The sequence below is a fragment of the Salmo salar genome, chromosome ssa18 (genome assembly GCF_905237065.1).
Source record: "Salmo salar chromosome ssa18, Ssal_v3.1, whole genome shotgun sequence".
In the NCBI taxonomy this organism is placed as follows: domain Eukaryota; kingdom Metazoa; phylum Chordata; class Actinopteri; order Salmoniformes; family Salmonidae; genus Salmo; species Salmo salar.
Window position 1 is genome coordinate 43,263,881 of NC_059459.1, and position 18,536 is coordinate 43,282,416.

An 18,536-nucleotide genomic window follows, 5' to 3' on the forward strand; every position below is an offset into this window, starting at 1 on the left:
TGCGAACTGTGTGAATACCATTTCTTCCTAACAAAGACCGTAATTAATTTGCCAGAATTGTACATAATTATGACATAACATTGAAGGTTGTGCAATGTAACAGCAATATTTAGACGTAGGGTTGCCAACCGTTTGATAAAATACGGAACGGTTCCGTATTTCACCGAAATAATAAACTTTTTGTTTTCGAAATTATAGTTTCCGGATTTGACCATATTAATGACCAAAGGCTCGTATTTCTGTGTTTATTATATTATAATTAAGTCTATGATTTGATATTTAATAGAGCAGTCTGACTGAGCGGTGGTAGGCAGCAGTAGGCTCGTAAGCATTCAAACAGCACTTTACTGCGTTATCCAGCAGCTCTTAGCAATGCTTCAAGCATTAAGCTGTTTATGACTTCAAGCCTATCAACTCCTGAGATTAGGCTGGCAATACTAAAGTGCCTATAAAAACATCCAATAGTCAAAGGTATATGAAATACAAATGGTATAGAGAGAAATAATCGACGCGTCATAAGTCCTATAAAAACTACAACCTAAAACTTCTTAACTGAGAATATTGAACCACCAGCTTTCATATGTTCTTGTGTTCTGAGCAAGGAACTTAAACGTTAGCTTTTTCACAAGGCACATATTGCACTTTTACTTTCTTCTCCAACACTGTGTTTTTGCATTATTTAAACCAAATTGAACATGTTTCATTATTTATTTGAGACTAAATAGATGTTATTTATGTATTATATTAAGTTAAAATAAAAGTGTTCATTGTTCATTCAGTATTGTTGTAATTGTCATTGTTACAAATATATATATAAGAATCGTCTGATTAATCGGTATCGGCTTTTTATTGGTCCTCCAATAATCGGTATCGGCGTTGAAAAATCATAATCGGTCGACCTCTAGTTGAGACCCAGGGCCTTAAGCTTGATGATGAGCTTGGAGGGTACTATGGTGTTGAATGCTGAGCTGTAGTCAATGAACAGCATTCTCACATAGGTATTCCATCGTCTGTGGACCTGTTGGGGCGGTAAGCAAACGGAAGTGGGTCTAGGGTGGCCGGTATGGTGGAGGTGATATGATCCTTGACTAGTCTCTCAAAGCACTTCGTGATGACAGAAGTGAGTGCTACGGGGCAATAACTGAACTAAATGACTGACTATCTTTGCCTTCTTGGGTACAGGAACAATGGTGGCCATCTTGAAGCATGTGGGGACAGCAGACTGGGATAGGGAGCGATTGAATATGTCTGTAAACACACCAGCCAGCTGGTCTGCGCATGCTCTGAGTACGCGGCTAGGGATGCCGTCTGGGCCAGCAGCCTTGCTAGGGTTAACACGTTTAAATGTCTTACTCTCGTCAGCCACGCGCAGTCCTTGGTAGGGGGCCGTGTCGGTGGCACTGAATAATCCTAAAAGCGGGCAAAGAAGGTGTTTAGCTTGTCTTGTGTTTCCAGTACTTGTCTTATATTATGTCCAATGTAACGTCCAGGTAAAAAAAACTGTCTGATTAGGATGAATAATATCTGACAAAACCTTTTTAATTCTATGTGCCAAGCATTTAGCTAGACTTTTTGCATCACAACACTGAAGTGTAAGAGTCCACCAATTATTTTAAATGGACTGGATCTTTATATATATATATATAAATATATATATATACACACACCACTTAGATCCTGTTTCAGTAATAATGAAATCAGACCTTGTCGAGTGTCTGATAATCTACCATTTATATAGGAGTGGTTAAAACCTGCTAATAACGGTCCTCTTCAGTATATCAAAAAAAAGTTTGGTATACCTCCACTGGTTTGCCATCCAGCCCTGGAGTTTTCACAGAATTAAAGGCTTTAATTGCATCAAGAAGATCCTCCTCTGTAATTTGTCCTTCACATGAGTCTTTCTGTACAGATGTTAATTTCACATTATTAATAGTAAAAAAAAATCCATACAATTAGCTTCGGTTAGTGGAGATACTGAAACGAAAACATGTTCTTAAAGTACTTTACTTCCTCTTTCAAAATATAGTTTGGTGAATCATGGGCAACTACATCATTTGTAGTTTCGGTAAATTATTTTTGGTAGCATTTCTATGTTGTAGATTTAAAAAAGAATTTGGTGCATTTTTGCCCATATTCCATCCAGTTCGCTTCATTTTTTATAATATATTACACTGGATCTTTCCTGAATAAGTTCCTCCATTTCTTTTACCTGGCACCGTTTCCAAATGCTAACGTTTTTAGCATTTGTGGCACACATCTCAAGTCAAAGTCATGGTACTGATGTTAGCATTACAGTATGTACCAATCATCTATCAGAAGAGAAGATTGCAAAACGAGAGGGTTTACTTCGCCCGAAATCTCTCAATAAGTGTTGGATTGACAAACAAAAAAAGTGAACTGCTAATTTGCTATGTGAGGTTTATATGCAGACTAGGGCACGCGCGTGCGCCATCGCCCGCATGTGGATTTTCTACATCCTCACCAGACGAATATCTGGACGCGTAGGTTGAAATACCAAAACGAACTCTGCACCAACTAACACATTAATGGACATTTTGGCTAGCTAGCTTACTGTTGCTAGCTAATTTGTCCTGGGATATAAACATTGGGTTGTTATTTTACCTGAAATGCACAAGGTCCCTTTTTTCTTCCTGGATCTTTCTAGAATTTCGACCCATTTTGAGTCACACAACATCGTGTTTTCTCTACTCTGACAATTAATCCACAGATAAAAAGGGGAAACCTAGTTGGTTTATAGTCATCATTATCTTCTTCTTCTGTGGACTTTATATGGCGGTTTGGTAACCAACTTTAAGGTGCATTACCACCACCAACTGGACTGGAATGTGGACCTCAGTTCATCTTTCAATCACCCACATGGGTATATGCTCCTAAAAACCAATGAGGTGATGGGAGAGGCGGGACTTGCAGCACATCATCCAAACTGCTCACGCACATCAACGAGCGTCTGTTTGGCTAGTTGGCTCTATTTCCAAACTGCTCACGTGCGCCAACGAGTGTCTGCGTACCCGGTCTAGTCAGCATGTTAGGTTGTTACAAATGGATGCCGTGGCATTTCGGCAACTGTGAAAAAAACTACTTTATATGGGAGTTGTGCCTGTTGTTCACACTCGTATCTGCCCTCTCATTGGCTAGAATGGTCCCACTCAATTATCTTGGCAATATAATAGAACATCTTTGCTGTAAGTGACTCTGTTGAGCTTCAGAATCCATTTGAGATACTTTCAGATGATTTGGACATGATGCCGGAACATGCTAATAAATCGGTAGCATGACGTGAATGGGATATGTGCCAAAAATGCTAATAAATCGGTAGCATGACGTGAATGGGATTTGTGCGAAAAATGCTAATAAATTGCTAGCATGACGTGAATGGGATTTGTGCCAAAAATGCTAAAACAGTGTCAGGAAATAAAACCAAATCATGGATTGCCATCATACCTTTTCCATAAGACTGCTTACAGAGTAAGCAAATCAATTGTGTCATTTTGTAATTTGGGTGAACTATCCCTTTAATGGACTCCTTTTAGAAAAGCAGCTGAGTGTTTGTTATTTTAGGCCCATCTCTTCTCCCACCATAATATCGATCCACCGCTGGAACATCAATGACTTAATACATCACACTAACAAATGGCACCCAACTTGTACAGGTTTTCTCCTCACAGAAAGAGAATGATGGAAATAATCAAACAAAAACACAGAAAAACCAAGAGCAAAATAAAGTGTAAAACTCCCCTCTCGCTGCCTCTCTCTCCTAAACAAATAAATAGTTTCACCATCCAACTTCTCTCGCTGTGCCTCTCTATCTCTCTCCCTCCCTGTGCCCCTCTCTCTCGCTCTCCCTGTGCCCCTCTCTCTCTCTCTCTCTCCCTCTCCCTGTGCCTCTCTCTCTCGCTCTCCCTGTGCCCGTCTCTCTCTCTCTCCCTGTGCCCCTCTCTCTCTCTCTCCCTGTGCCCCTCTCTCTCTCGCTCTCCCTGTGCCCCTCTCTCTCTCTCTCTCTCTCTCTCTCCCTGTGCCCCTCTCTCTCTCTCTCGCTCTCCCTGTGTCCCTCTCTCCCTGTGCCTCTCTCTCTCTCTCTCTCTCTCTCCCCCCTCGCTCTCCTAAACAGTTTTACCATCCAACTTTTTAAAGGATTTTGCAGAAGGGATAAACGATCCAGAAAAACAGATGCTCTTCCTGGTTAACCTTGTAGATACACACATTGTGGGATGAAAAGTCTCCTTAATAACTCTGCTTTAGCTTTTAAGCTAATTCTGTTAGCATTTATAATCCTCTAAATAGAATAGTTTAATTTCATGAGTGCAGCAGTCCTTTAAGTTTCCTTAAATATAACTATAGCTTCCTAAATATAGCGCTACTTCTCTCTGGTGGAGGGGATTGAAAACGGCAAGTATTCTCAATAACAAAATAGGTAGCGGAAAACTTTAGAAAAATTGTTAAGTAATGTGGTTTCGTAGGTAGATGTCCATAGTAGTGATAGTCAATGAGGATTCCTGTCTTCCACTTTGATGCTGGTATTTTTTGTTGTTGTTTCCTAGTACATCATTTATACAACACATGCATTATTACAATGATGGATAAATAATTACACTGGGGGAAATGGAAAAACTAAATATTTTAAAGATGATTAACATTTCACAAACTATAGTTGTTTATTTAAAATCCTATGGGTTGCTACTTGTGGTAGTTGCTGTCCTTGGGTGCGTTCGTAAATTCCCTCTGGCTATCTACTCCCATTTCAGAACACTGTCGTCAGTGTGAGAGAGGGACAGAATAACTGATTCATTTATAAAACACGCAACACCCGTTGAATACGACCGGTGTCAGTAAACCTCTGCAAAATAAAATAAAAAATACTAATTCAATTGTTGCCAGCAGCACAGTTACTGTCACCAACACTCTGGATAACATGTAAACAGCCTAACCAGCTCTACTAGGGAGAGTAAAATGGTCAGAGTGAGCTGTTCTCTCATTATGTGTCTGGAAGTAGCTAGCAAGCTAGCCACCGTTAGCCAGTTAGCTTGGGTGCTTGATTGCCGTTGTGCGCTCTGAATTTACAATCTGACAAGGCTCTCCAGAATGAATTTACGAACGCACCCATTGTTGTTGTCATGGTTTGTCGAGGAGATTCTAGAACGTGTTCTAGAGTGTTCTTTCAGAACCAGAGCAAGTCTCCTCTCTTCAGTGCTTCTGAGACGGCAGAGTGAAAGACCATTGAACGCTCCGCCTGCGTCCCAAATGGCAACCTATTCCCTATATAGTGCGCACTACTTTTTGAGCAGAACCCCTATGTGCTTTGGGATACAGCCTCAGGTGGCAGCGCAGAAGACCGTCGATCCTCTTTGAGGTGAGGAGGCGTATGGTACTGTATGAAGGATGCTAGTGGTCTCGAGTCCCATCCAGTGACGCCATATCCTCCTCTGTCACCCTCTCCTGTGTCTGTCACTGTGTCCTTCCCCTCCTTCACTCATCTTCATCCTCCTCCTCCCCGTCGGAGAGAGAGGCGCAGGGACATATCTGTCGGTATCCATCCAGCCAGTTCTCCACCATTTGTGTGACCAGAGGGTGGTTGCGTCGACGGGACGACTTCTGCATTGCGGCCAACATGCCTCCCTCCGTTACACAGCAGTCCAACCACTCCCTCAACAACTTCTCCTGCTGCTCCTCGTTACCCATCTAGAGACAGAGAGACAGAGAGAGAAAAACCATGCTTTAGACAATGTAACTGTTACACAGCAGTCCAACCACTCCCTCAACAACTTCTGCTGCTTCTCGTTACCCATCTAGACAGAGAGTGACACACATTGGAAAGAATTAACAAAAAAACTAAGCAAACTAGGATGTAATGTATGTGGGTATAACTGACAGTAAAGTGACAGTTATTAATGTATGTGGGTATAACTGACAGTAAAGGGACAGTTATTAATGTATGTGGGTATAACTGAGTGGACAAAACATTAAGAATACCTTCCTAATATTGAGTTGCTCCCCCTTTTTCCCTTAGAACAGCCTCAGTTCATCAGGTCATGGACTCTACAAGGTGTCGAAAGTGTTCCACAGGGGATGCTGGCCCATGTTGACTACACTGCTTCCCACAGTTGTGTCAAGTTGGCCGGATGTGTTTTTGGTGGTAGACCATTCTTGATACACACGGGGAAACTGCTGAGCGTGAAAAACCCAGCAGCGTTGCAGTTCTTGACTCAAACCGGTGTACCTGGCACCTACTACCATACCCCGTTCAAAAGGCCCTTACAATCTTTTGTCTTGCCCATTAACCCTCTGAATGGCACACATACACAATCCATGTCTCAAGGTTTAAAAATCCTTCTTTAACCTGTCTCCTCTCCTTCATCTACACGGATTGAAGTGGATTTAACAAGTGACATCAATAAGGGATCATATCTTTCACCTGGATTCACCTGGTCAGTCTGTCATGGAAAGAGCAGGTGTTCGTGTTTAATACATTTAGTGGATTTTACCTTCTTATCACTGGAGACAAATGTGAAACCAGTCACATGGCAGCAAACTGAAGCATATCACCTTTTCCACAGTGACGTTTATGAAATGCTGGCCTTTATAACCTCGCAGGAATGAAATGTGGAGAGCCAAGCTATAGGCTTCTGTAGCCATGCGCAAATGACAGTACAGCGCCAAACCTACCGAGTCGATTTGTGATTTCTAGAACGTTCTCATTATACGTCCGGACTTTTCACTTTATTTTTAAAATAATTTATATCGTGTTAAATATTAGCCACTATCGGTAGCCACCGTCAGTTATACCCACATACATTAATAACTGTCCCTTTACTGTCAGTTATACCCACATACATTAATAACTGTCACTTTACTGTCAGTTATACCCACATACATTAATAACTGTCCCTTTACTGTCAGTTATACCCACATACATTAATAACTGTCACTTTACTGTCAGTTATACCCACATACAATAATAACTGTCACTCTACTGTCAGTTAAACCCACATACATTAATAACTGTCCCTTTACTGTCAGTTATACCCACATACATTAATAACTGTCACTTTACTGTCAGTTATACCCACATACAATAATAACTGTCACTTTACTGTCAGTTATACCCACATACATGAATAACTGTCCCTTTACTGTCAGTTATACCCACATACAATAATAACTGTCCCTTTACTGTCAGTTATACCCACATACAATAATAACTGTCACTTTACTGTCAGTTATACCCACATACATTAATAACTGCCCCTTTACTGTCAGATATATCCACATACATTAATAACTGTCCCTTTACTGTCAGTTATACCCACATACATTAATAACTGTCACTTTACTGTCAGTTATACCCACATACATTAATAACTGTCCCTTTACTGTCAGTTATACCCACATACATTAATAACTGTCACTTTACTGTCAGTTATACCCACATACATTAATAACTGTCCCTTTACTGTCAGTTATACCCACATACATTAATAACTGTCACTTTACTGTCAGTTATACCCACATACAATAATAACTGTCACTCTACTGTCAGTTAAACCCACATACATTAATAACTGTCCCTTTACTGTCAGTTATACCCACATACATTAATAACTGTCACTTTACTGTCAGTTATACCCACATACAATAATAACTGTCCCTTTACTGTCAGTTATACCCACATACATTAATAACTGTCACTTTACTGTCAGTTATACCCACATACAATAATAACTGTCACTTTACTGTCAGTTATACCCACATACATTAATAACTGTCCCTTTACTGTCAGTTATACCCACATACAATAATAACTGTCCCTTTACTGTCAGTTATACCCACATACAATAATAACTGTCCCTTTACTGTCAGTTATACCCACATACATTAATAACTGTCACTTTACTGTCAGTTATACCCACATACAATAATAACTGTCACTCTACTGTCAGTTAAACCCACATACATTAATAACTGTCCCTTTACTGTCAGTTATACCCACATACATTAATAACTGTCACTTTACTGTCAGTTATACCCACATACAATAATAACTGTCACTTTACTGTCAGTTATACCCACATACATTAATAACTGTCCCTTTACTGTCAGTTATACCCACATACATTAATAACTGTCACTTTACTGTCAGTTATACCCACATACAATAATAACTGTCACTCTACTGTCAGTTAAACCCACATACATTAATAACTGTCCCTTTACTGTCAGTTATACCCACATACATTAATAACTGTCACTTTACTGTCAGTTATACCCACATACAATAATAACTGTCACTTTACTGTCAGTTATACCCACATACATTAATAACTGTCCCTTTACTGTCAGTTATACCCACATACAATAATAACTGTCCCTTTACTGTCAGTTATACCCACATACAATAATAACTGTCACTTTACTGTCAGTTATACCCACATACATTAATAACTGCCCCTTTACTGTCAGTTATATCCACATACATTAATAACTGTCCCTTTACTGTCAGTTATACCCACATACATTAATAACTGTCACTTTACTGTCAGTTATACCCACATACATTAATAACTGTCCCTTTACTGTCAGTTATACCCACATACATTAATAACTGTCACTTTACTGTCAGTTATACCCACATACAATAATAACTGTCCCTTTACTGTCAGTTATACCCAAAAACATTTATAACTGTCACTTTACTGTTAGTTTCCTTACATTTATAACTGTCACTTTAATGTTAGTTTCCTTACATTAATAACTGTCACTTTACTGTCAGTTATACCCATTTATAACTGTCACTTTAATGTTAGTTTTCTTACATTTCGCATCATTCCATTACATAGTTAGTTCACCATCGTGTTGGTGAGAGTCTCAGCTGTCCACAGAGGGGGTTATATTAGTGTGTAGCCCAAACCAGTCGGACACTACAGACAGAAGGTTGCAGAAGAGGCTGTACCGACTTCAGACGAGTCTTGTGGGCGTCCCAGACCAACAGGGAACGCCATCGTGTTGGTGAGTGTCATTATTCAATAGAGAGGTCATGATACTTATCTAGCCCAAACCGGTCGGACGCTACAGACCGTTTTTCGGGATGTCTCCTGGTCTGACAAACACAGCTCTAGCTCTCCCACTTTTTCACTGTACATGTGGAAGGGCGATATCAGCGGGTTGAGACGCCCCCCCAAAAAAAAACATCTCTCTAGTTTAAACAGATGTATTTTAATATTATGTAATTAGATTTACGCTGGGGGCGCGCGGAAATTGTAGGCTAAGAGTTAATGTTTACCTCATGTGCAGACAGAAAATGTACGTGCAGCAGTTTTCTCTCGCTGTCTACCAGCGGCAGGAAGGTTACGGTTACGTCATCGTCAGTGTTGAGGTTGGCGCCCGCGCCGCGATTGTCGTAGCCGTCGTTCTCCATGGCGACCAGGGCAGAGAAGTGTCCACGCGTGTAGCCCAGGGCGATAGGACTCTTCCAACAGAAGCTCTGCTCCCACAACAGGGGCAGGTACACACCTGTACAGGTAGAGAGACAGGTCAGTCTCAGACAGGAACACATCTAGAGGACGTGAGGTAGAGACACAGGTCAGTCTCGGACAGGAACAGATCTAGAGGACGAGAGGTAGGTCAGTCTCAGACAGGAACACATCTAGAGGCTGAAAAGATTTGGCATGGGCCCTCAGATCCTCACGAAGTTCTACAACTGAACCATTGAGAGTATATTGACTGGCTGTCTCACCGCTTAGTAGGGCAACTACTAAGGCGCTACAGAGGGTAGTGTGTACGTCCCAGTACATCACTAGTACAGAGGTCCCTGTCATCCAGGACCTCTATACCAGGCGGTGTCAGAGAAAGGCTCTAAAAATGTTCAAAGACTCCAGCCACCCAAGTCACAGTCTGTTCCCTCTGTTACCGCACGGCAAGCGGTACCGAGTCGTCGAGTCTAGGTCCAAAAGGCTCCTGAACAGCTTCTACCCCAAAGCCATTAGACTGCTGAACAGTTAATCAAATGGCTACCCAGACTTTGTGCCTTTCTCTCCTACCGACATGTACATAGTACAAAACATGAAAGGAAAGGATTTGGAGATCTGTGTAGTTTTGATGTTACCCAGCGACCATGGCAACCCCACTCCTGGGCCCATCGCGCCCACAACGCACATACAACTCTGCTATGAGATAATATGTTGTTCCTATAAGGTTTCATATGTAGGCTCAGCGTTGGTACAAACACACACACACACACACACACACACACACACACACACACACACACACACACACACACACACACACACACACACACACACACACACACACACACACACACACACACACACAGTCTCTATCTACAGCTTCCTCTGGTCTAATAACAACACACTATTTCACCTGATTGTTTTCATGCAGGGTCCAGGTTGTTAAAATCCTGCCACCCATTCTATAATGACATGAAGTGTGTGTCTCTCTCTCTCTCTCTCTACAGGTCTGGGGTCAGACTGACTGGCCTACTTATATAGATGTGAGTTAAAGCTATAACTGTTACGTAGCTGCCCATTACGCTTGGAAGACTGAAGTGTCTGGGTCCTTGTAAAGCGCTACTTTAAACCTGTGTATTATCACAATAGACTCCCAAGATAATGATTCTACCGCTCCACTCACCTTGGAAACGAGTGTAGCCTAACGTTTCTCCGCTCCGCTCACCTTGGAAACGAGTGTAGCCTAACGTTTCTCCGCTCCGCTCACCTTGGAAACGAGTGTAGCCTAACGTTTCACCGCTCCGCTCACCTTGGAAACGAGTGTACCCTAACGTTTCTCCACTCAAATTGGAAAAGAGTGTAGCCTAAAGTTTCTCCGCTCCACTCACCTTGGAAACGAGTGTAGCCTAACGTTTCTCCGCTCCGCTCACCTTGGAAACGAGTGTAGCCTAACGTTTCTCCGCTCCACTCACCTTGGAAACGAGTGTAGCTTAATGTTTCTCCACTCACCTTGGAAACGAGTGTAGCCTAACGTTTCTCCGCTCGGCTCACCTTGGAAACGAGTGTAGCCTAACGTTTCTCCGCTCACCTTGAAAACGAGTGTAGCCTAACGTTGCTCCACTCACCTTGGAAACGAGTGTAGCCTAACGTTTCTCCGCTCACCTTGGAAACGAGTGTAGCCTAACGTTTCTCCGCTCCACTCACCTTGGAAACGAGTGTAGCTTAACGTTTCTCCACTCACCTTGGAAACGAGTGTAGCCTAACGTTTCTCCGCTCGGCTCACCTTGGAAACGAGTGTAGCCTAACGTTTCTCCGCTCACCTTGAAAACGAGTGTAGCCTAACGTTGCTCCACTCACCTTGGAAACGAGTGTAGCCTAACGTTTCTCCGCTCACCTTGGAAACGAGTGTAGCCTAACGTTTCTCCGCTCCACTCACCTTGGAAACGAGTGTAGCTTAACGTTTCTCCACTCACCTTGGAAACGAGTGTAGCCTAACGTTTCTCCTCTCCGCTCACCTTGGAAACGAGTGTAGCCTAACGTTTCTCCGCTCACCTTGGAAACGAGTGTAGCCTAACGTTTCTCCGCTCCACTCACCTTGGAAACGAGTGTAGCCTAACGTTTCTCCGCTCACCTTGGAAACGAGTGTAGCCTAACTTTTCTCCACTCACCTTGGAAACGAGTGTAGCCTAACATTTCTCCGCTCGGCTCACCTTGGAAACGAGTGTAGCCTAACATTTCTCCGCTCATCTTGGAAACGAGTGTAGCCTAACTTCTCTCCACTCACCTTGGAAACGAGTGTAGCCTAACGTTTCTCCACTCACCTTGGAAACGAGTGTAGCCTAACGTTTCTCCGCTCCGCTCACCTTGGAAACGAGTGTGGCCTAATGTTTCTCCGCTCACCTTGGAAACGAGTGTAGCCTAACGTTTCTCCGCTCCGCTCACCTTGGAAACGAGTGTAGCCTAACGTTTCTCCACTCCGCTCACCTTGGAAACGAGTGTAGCCTAATGTTTCTCCGCTCCGCTCACCTTGGAAACGAGTGTAGCCTAACGTTTCTCCGCTCCGCTCACCTTGGAAACGAGTGTAGCCTAACGTTTCTCCGCTCCGCTTACCTTGGAAACGAGTGTAACCTAACGAGTGTAGCCTAACATTTCTCCGCTCCATTCACCTTGGAAACGAGTGTAGCCTAACATTTCTCCGCTCGGCTCACCTTGGAAACGAGTGTAGCCTAACGTTTCTCCACTCACCTTGGAAACGAGTGTAGCCTAACGTTTCTCCGCTCACCTTGGAAACGAGTGTAGCCTAACTTCTCTCCACTCACCTTGGAAACGAGTGTAGCCTAACGTTTCTCCGCTCACCTTGGAAACGAGTGTAGCCTAACGTTTCTCCGCTCCGCTCACCTTGGAAACGAGTGTAGCCTAACGTTTCTCCGCTCCGCTCACCTTGGAAACGAGTGTAGCCTAACGTTTCTCCGCTCCGCTCACCTTGGAAACGAGTGTAGCCTAACGTTTCTCCGCTCCGCTTACATTGGAAACGAGTGTAACCTAATGTTTCTCCGCTCAGCTCACCTTGGAAACGAGTGTAGCCTAACGTTTCTCCGCTCACCTTGGAAACGAGTGTAGCCTAACGTTTCTCCACTCCACTCACCTTGGAAACGAGTGTAGCTTAACGTTTCTCCACTCACCTTGGAAACGAGTGTAGCCTAAAGTTTCTCCTCTCCGCTCACCTTGGAAACGAGTGTAGCCTAACGTTTCTCCGCTCCACTCACCTTGGAAACGAGTGTAGCCTAACGTTTCTCCGCTCACCTTGGAAACGATTGTAGCCTAACTTTTCTCCACTCACCTTGGAAACGAGTGTAGCCTAACATTTCTCCGCTCGGCTCACCTTGGAAACGAGTGTAGCCTAACGTTGCTCCACTCACCTTGGAAACGAGTGTAGCCTAACGTTTCTCCGCTCACCTTGGAAACGAGTGTAGCCTAAAGTTTCTCCGCTCCACTCACATTGGAAACGAGTGTAGCATAACGTTGCTCCACTCACCTTGGAAACGAGTGTAGCCTAACGTTTCTCCGCTCACCTTGGAAACGAGTGTAGCCTAACTTCTCTCCACTCACCTTGGAAACGAGTGTAGCCTAACGTTTCTCCCCTCACCTTGGAAACGAGTGTAGCCTAACGTTTCTCTGCTCCGCTCACCTTGGAAACGAGTGTAGCCTAACGTTTCTCCGCTCCGCTCACCTTGGAAACGAGTGTAGCCTAACGTTTCTCCGCTCACCTTGGAAACGAGTGTAGCCTAAAGTTTCTCCTCTCCGCTCACCTGGGAAACGAGGGGAGCCTAACGTTTCTCCGCTGACCTTGGAAACGAGTGTAGCCTAACGTTTCTCCTCTCCGCTCACCTTGGAAACGAGTGTAGCCTAACGTTTCTCCGCTCCGCTCACCTTGGAAACGATTGTAGCCTAACGTTTCTCCGCTCACCTTGGAAACGAGTGTAGCCTAACGTTTCTCCGCTCCGCTCACCTTGGAAACGAGTGTACCCTAACGTTTCTCCACTCAAATTGGAAACGAGTGTAGCCTAAAGTTTCTCCGCTCCACTCACCTTGGAAACGAGTTTAGCCTAACGTTTCTCCGCTCCACTCACCTTGGAAACGAGTGTAGCTTTATGTTTCTCCACTCACCTTGGAAACGAGTGTAGCCTAACGTTTCTCCGCTCGGCTCACCTTGGAAACGAGTGTAGCCTAACGTTTCTCCGCTCACCTTGGAAACGAGTGTAGCCTAAAGTTTCTCCTCTCCGCTCACCTTGGAAACGAGTGTAGCCTAACGTTTCTCCGCTGACCTTGGAAACGAGTGTAGCCTAACGTTTCTCCTCTCCGCTCACCTTGGAAACGAGTGTAGCCTAACGTTTCTCCGCTCCGCTCACCTTGGAAACGACTGTAGCCTAACGTTTCTCCGCTCCGCTCACCTTGGAAACGAGTGTACCCTAACGTTTCTCCACTCAAATTGGAAACGAGTGTAGCCTAAAGTTTCTCCGCTCCACTCACCTTGGAAACGAGTTTAGCCTAACGTTTCTCCGCTCCACTCACCTTGGAAACGAGTGTAGCTTTATGTTTCTCCACTCACCTTGGAAACGAGTGTAGCCTAACGTTTCTCCGCTCGGCTCACCTTGGAAACGAGTGTAGCCTAACGTTTCTCTGCTCCGCTCACCTTGGAAACGAGTGTATCCTAACGTTTCTCCACTCCGCTCACCTTGGAAACGAGTGTAGCCTAACGTTTCTCCGCTCCGCTTACCTTGGAAACGAGTGTAACCTAACGTTTCTCCGCTCCGCTCACCTTGGAAACGAGTGTAGCCTAACGTTTCTCCGCTCACCTTGGAAACGAGTGTAGCCTAACGTTTCTCCGCTCCACTCACCTTGGAAACGAGTGTAGCTTAACGTTTCTCCACTCACCTTGGAAACGAGTGTAGCCTAAAGTTTCTCCTCTCCGCTCACCTTGGAAACGAGTGTAGCCTAACGTTTCTCCGCTCGGCTCACCTTGGAAACGAGTGTACCCTAACGTTTCTCCGCTCCACTCACCTTGGAAACGAGTGTAGCCTAACGTTTCTCCGCTCACCTTGGAAACGATTGTAGCCTAACTTTTCACCACTCACCTTGGAAACGAGTGTAGCCTAACATTTCTCCGCTCGGCTCACCTTGGAAACGAGTGTAGCCTAACGTTTCTCCGCTCACCTTGGAAGCGAGTGTAGCCTAACATTTCTCCGCTCACCTTGGAAACGAGTGTAGCCTAACTTCTCTCCACTCACCTTGGAAACGAGTGTAGCCTAACGTTTCTCCCCTCACCTTGGAAACGAGTGTAGCCTAACGTTTCTCCGCTCCGCTCACCTTGGAAACGAGTGTAGCCTAACGTTTCTCCGCTCCGCTCACCTTGAAAAACGAGTGTAGCCTAACGTTTCTCCGCTCACCTTGGAAACGAGTGTAGCCTAAAGTTTCTCCTCTCCGCTCACCTTGGAAACGAGTGTAGCGTAACGTTTCTCCGCTGACCTTGGAAACGAGTGTAGCCTAACGTTTCTCCTCTCCACTCACCTTGGAAACGAGTGTAGCCTAACGTTTCTCCGCTCCGCTCACCTTGGAAACGAGTGTAGCCTAACGTTTCTCCGCTCCGCTCACCTTGGAAACGAGTGTACCCTAACGTTTCTCCACTCAAATTGGAAACGAGTGTAGCCTAAAGTTTCTCCGCTCCACTCACCTTGGAAACGAGTTTAGCCTAACGTTTCTCCGCTCCACTCACCTTGGAAACGAGTGTAGCTTTATGTTTCTCCACTCACCTTGGAAACGAGTGTATCCTAACGTTTCTCCGCTCGCCTCACCTTGATAACGAGTGTAGCCTAACGTTTCTCCGCTCACCTTGGAAACGAGTGTAGCCTAACGTTGCTCCACTCACCTTGGAAACGAGTGTAGCCTAACGTTTCTCCGCTCACCTTGGAAACGAGTGTAGCCTAACGTTTCTCCGCTCCACTCACATTGGAAACGAGTGTAGCCTAACGTTTCTCCGCTCCACTCACCTTGGAAACAAGTGTAGCCTAACGTTTCTCCGCTCACCTTGGAAACGAGTGTAGCCTAACGTTTCTCCGCTCACCTTGGAAACGAGTGTAGCCTAACGTTTCTCCGCTCCACTCACCTTGGAAACGAGTGTAGCCTAATGTTTCTCCGCTCACCTTGGAAACGAGTGTAGCCTAACGTTTCTCCGCTCCGCTCACCTTGGAAACGAGTGTAGCCTAACGTTTCTCCGCTCCACTCAACTTGGAAACGAGTGTAGCCTAACGTTTCTCCGCTCCGCTCACCTTGGAAACGAGTGTAGCCTAACGTTTCTCCGCTCCGCTCACCTTGGAAACGAGTGTAGCCTAACGTTTCTCCGCTCCGCTTACCTTGGAAACGAGTGTAACCTAACGTTTCTCCGCTCCGCTCACCTTGGAAACGAGTGTAGCCTAACGTTTCTCCGCTCACCTTGGAAACGAGTGTAGCCTAACGTTTCTCCGCTCCACTCACCTTGGAAACGAGTGTAGCTTAACGTTTCTCCACTCACCTTGGAAACGAGTGTAGCCTAACGTTTCTCCTCTCCGCTCACCTTGGAAACGAGTGTAGCCTAACGTTTCTCCGCTCACCTTGGAAACGAGTGTACCCTAACGTTTCTCCGCTCCACTCACCTTGGAAACGAGTGTAGCCTAACGTTTCTCCGCTCACCTTGGAAACGAGTGTAGCCTAACTTCTCTCCACTCACCTTGGAAACGAGTGTAGCCTAACGTTTCTCCGCTCCACTCACCTTGGAAACGAGTGTAGCCTAATGTTTCTCCGCTCACCTTGGAAACGAGTGTAGCCTAAGGTTTCTCCGCTCCGCTCACCTTGGAAACGAGTGTAGCCTAACGTTTCTCCGCTCCGCTCACCTTGGAAACGAGTGTAGCCTAACGTTTCTCCGCTGACCTTGGAAACGAGTGTAGCCTAACGTTTCTCCGTCTCCACTCACCTTGGAAACGAGTGTAGCCTAACGTTTCTCCGCTCACCTTGGAAACGATTGTAGCCTAACTTTTCTCCACTCACCTTGGAAACGAGTGTAACCTAACATTTCTCCGCTCGGCTCACCTTGGAAACGAGTGTAGCCTAACGTTGCTCCACTCACCTTGGAAACGAGTGTAGCCTAACGTTTCTCCGCTCACCTTGGAAACGAGTGTAGCCTAACTTCTCTCCACTCACCTTGGAAACGAGTGTAGCCTAACGTTTCTCCCCTCACCTTGGAAACGAGTGTAGCCTAACGTTTCTCCGCTCCGCTCACCTTGGAAACGAGTGTAGCCTAACGTTTCTCCGCTGACCTTGGAAACGAGTGTAGCCTAACGTTTCTCCGCTCCACTCACCTTGGAAACGAGTGTAGCCTAACGTTTCTCCACTCACCTTGGAAACGATTGTAGCCTAACTTTTCTCCACTCACCTTGGAAAGGAGTGTAGCCTAACATTTCTCCGCTCGGCTCACCTTGGAAACGAGTGTAGCCTAACGTTGCTCCACTCACCTTGGAAACGAGTGTAGCCTAACGTTTCTCCGCTCACCTTGGAAACGAGTGTAGCCTAACGTTTCTCCGCTCCACTCACATTGGAAACGAGTGTAGCCTAACGTTGCTCCACTCACCTTGGAAACGAGTGTAGCCTAACGTTTCTCCACTCACCTTGGAAACGAGTGTAGCCTAACGTTTCTCCACGGAAACTCTTGTAATACTTCACTCCGTACACGATGATTGGTCGACGAAGAATGTGTGCTAGAACAAAGATGTGAGTCTGTTCCAGGCTGGCACCAGGCTGTGGGGAAAACAGACAGACAGGAAAACAGACAGGAAAACAGGAAGACAGGCAGACAGGAAAACAGACAGACAGACAGGTAGACAGGAAAACAGACAGACAGGAAAACAGGCAGACAGACAGGAAGACAGACATGAAAACAGGCAGGTAGACAGGTAGGTAGACAGGAAAACAGGCAGACAGACAGGAAGACAGACATGAAAACAGGCAGGTAGACAGGAAAACAGACAGGAAAACAGGCAGACAGACAGACAGACAGACAGACAGACAGACAGACAGACAGACAGACAGACAGACAGACAGACAGACAGACAGACAGACAGACAGACAGACAGACAGGCAGACAGGAAAACAGACAGACAGGAAAACAGACAGACAGACAGACAGGCATGAGATTGGTGATTAGGAGATATTCAATGTACTACAATACTTTAGTCTCCTCACAATGGAAGGCTTAAAAGGATAGTCTACCCAAATGACATTGGTTTCCTTATCCTGTCAGCAGTCTATGGACAAGGTATGACAGCAATCCGTGCTCTGGTTTAGTTTCCCTGGAACTTTTTCCACATGCTAATGTTTTAGCATTGGTGGCACAAATCCCATTCAAGTCATTTTTATTTATTTTACCTTTATTTAACTAGGTAAGTCAGTTAAGAACAAATTCTTATTTATAATGACGGTCTACCGGGGAACAGTGGGGTTAACTGCCTTGTTCAGGAGCAGAACGACAGATTTTTACCTTGTCAGCTCGGGGATTCGAAATTGCAACCTTTCGGTTACTAGTCCAACGCTCTAACCACTAGGCTACGCTGCCATTAGCATTTCATTAACTTTCACATGATTTGGTCATGACAGTGACATCTGTATATTGTATAACTCTGACCAGATAAACAAAGGAGAGAGAGAGAGAGAGAGAGAGAGAGAGAGAGAGAGAGAGAGAGAGAGAGAGAGAGAGTTAGAGTTAGAGTTAGAGAGTTACCTGGCTGGCCAGAGAGAGTATGAAGGCCCAGTCCTCTTGCCACTGTTCCTCTCGGAGGGAGAAGTGGAGACCAAAACTCTGAGAATACCAGGACTCCCACTCCTTCCACCGTGTGTAGAACCTGCCACACAGAACAAACACCTCATTACCAGGACTCCCACTCCTTCCACCGTGTGTAGAACCTGCAACACAGAACAAACACCTCATTACCAGGACTCCCAATCCTTCCACCGTGTAGAACCTGCCAC

At 45.0% G+C, this 18,536-nt stretch overlaps 1 protein-coding gene and 1 long non-coding RNA gene across 4 annotated transcripts in view; both read right to left on the reverse strand.

The window, feature by feature from the left end:
• Nucleotides 1-1,986: 1,986 nt before the first annotated feature.
• Nucleotides 1,987-18,536, reverse strand: part of LOC106595706 (ubiquitin thioesterase ZRANB1) — a 47,456-nt gene continuing 30,906 nt past the window's right edge. For 2 of the 3 annotated variants that reach the window (XM_045701168.1, XM_045701169.1), the window contains exons 7-10: nucleotides 18,289-18,409; nucleotides 17,180-17,309; nucleotides 9,296-9,525; nucleotides 1,987-5,697 (exon numbers count right to left, since the gene is read on the reverse strand). In XM_045701168.1, the coding sequence (XP_045557124.1) occupies nucleotides 5,485-5,697; nucleotides 9,296-9,525; nucleotides 17,180-17,309; nucleotides 18,289-18,409 (694 nt within the window). In that variant the 3' untranslated portion in view covers nucleotides 1,987-5,484. The remainder of the gene's footprint in view (nucleotides 5,698-9,295; nucleotides 9,526-17,179; nucleotides 17,310-18,288; nucleotides 18,410-18,536) is intronic. The other variant, XM_045701170.1, reaches the window with a different exon arrangement.
• On the reverse strand, nucleotides 16,222-17,173 carry LOC123728719 (uncharacterized). The gene is made up of 3 exons (XR_006760429.1): nucleotides 16,753-17,173; nucleotides 16,489-16,525; nucleotides 16,222-16,245 (listed from the first exon to the last, which is right to left on the reverse strand). It is a non-coding gene; the product is annotated as an uncharacterized lncRNA (long non-coding RNA).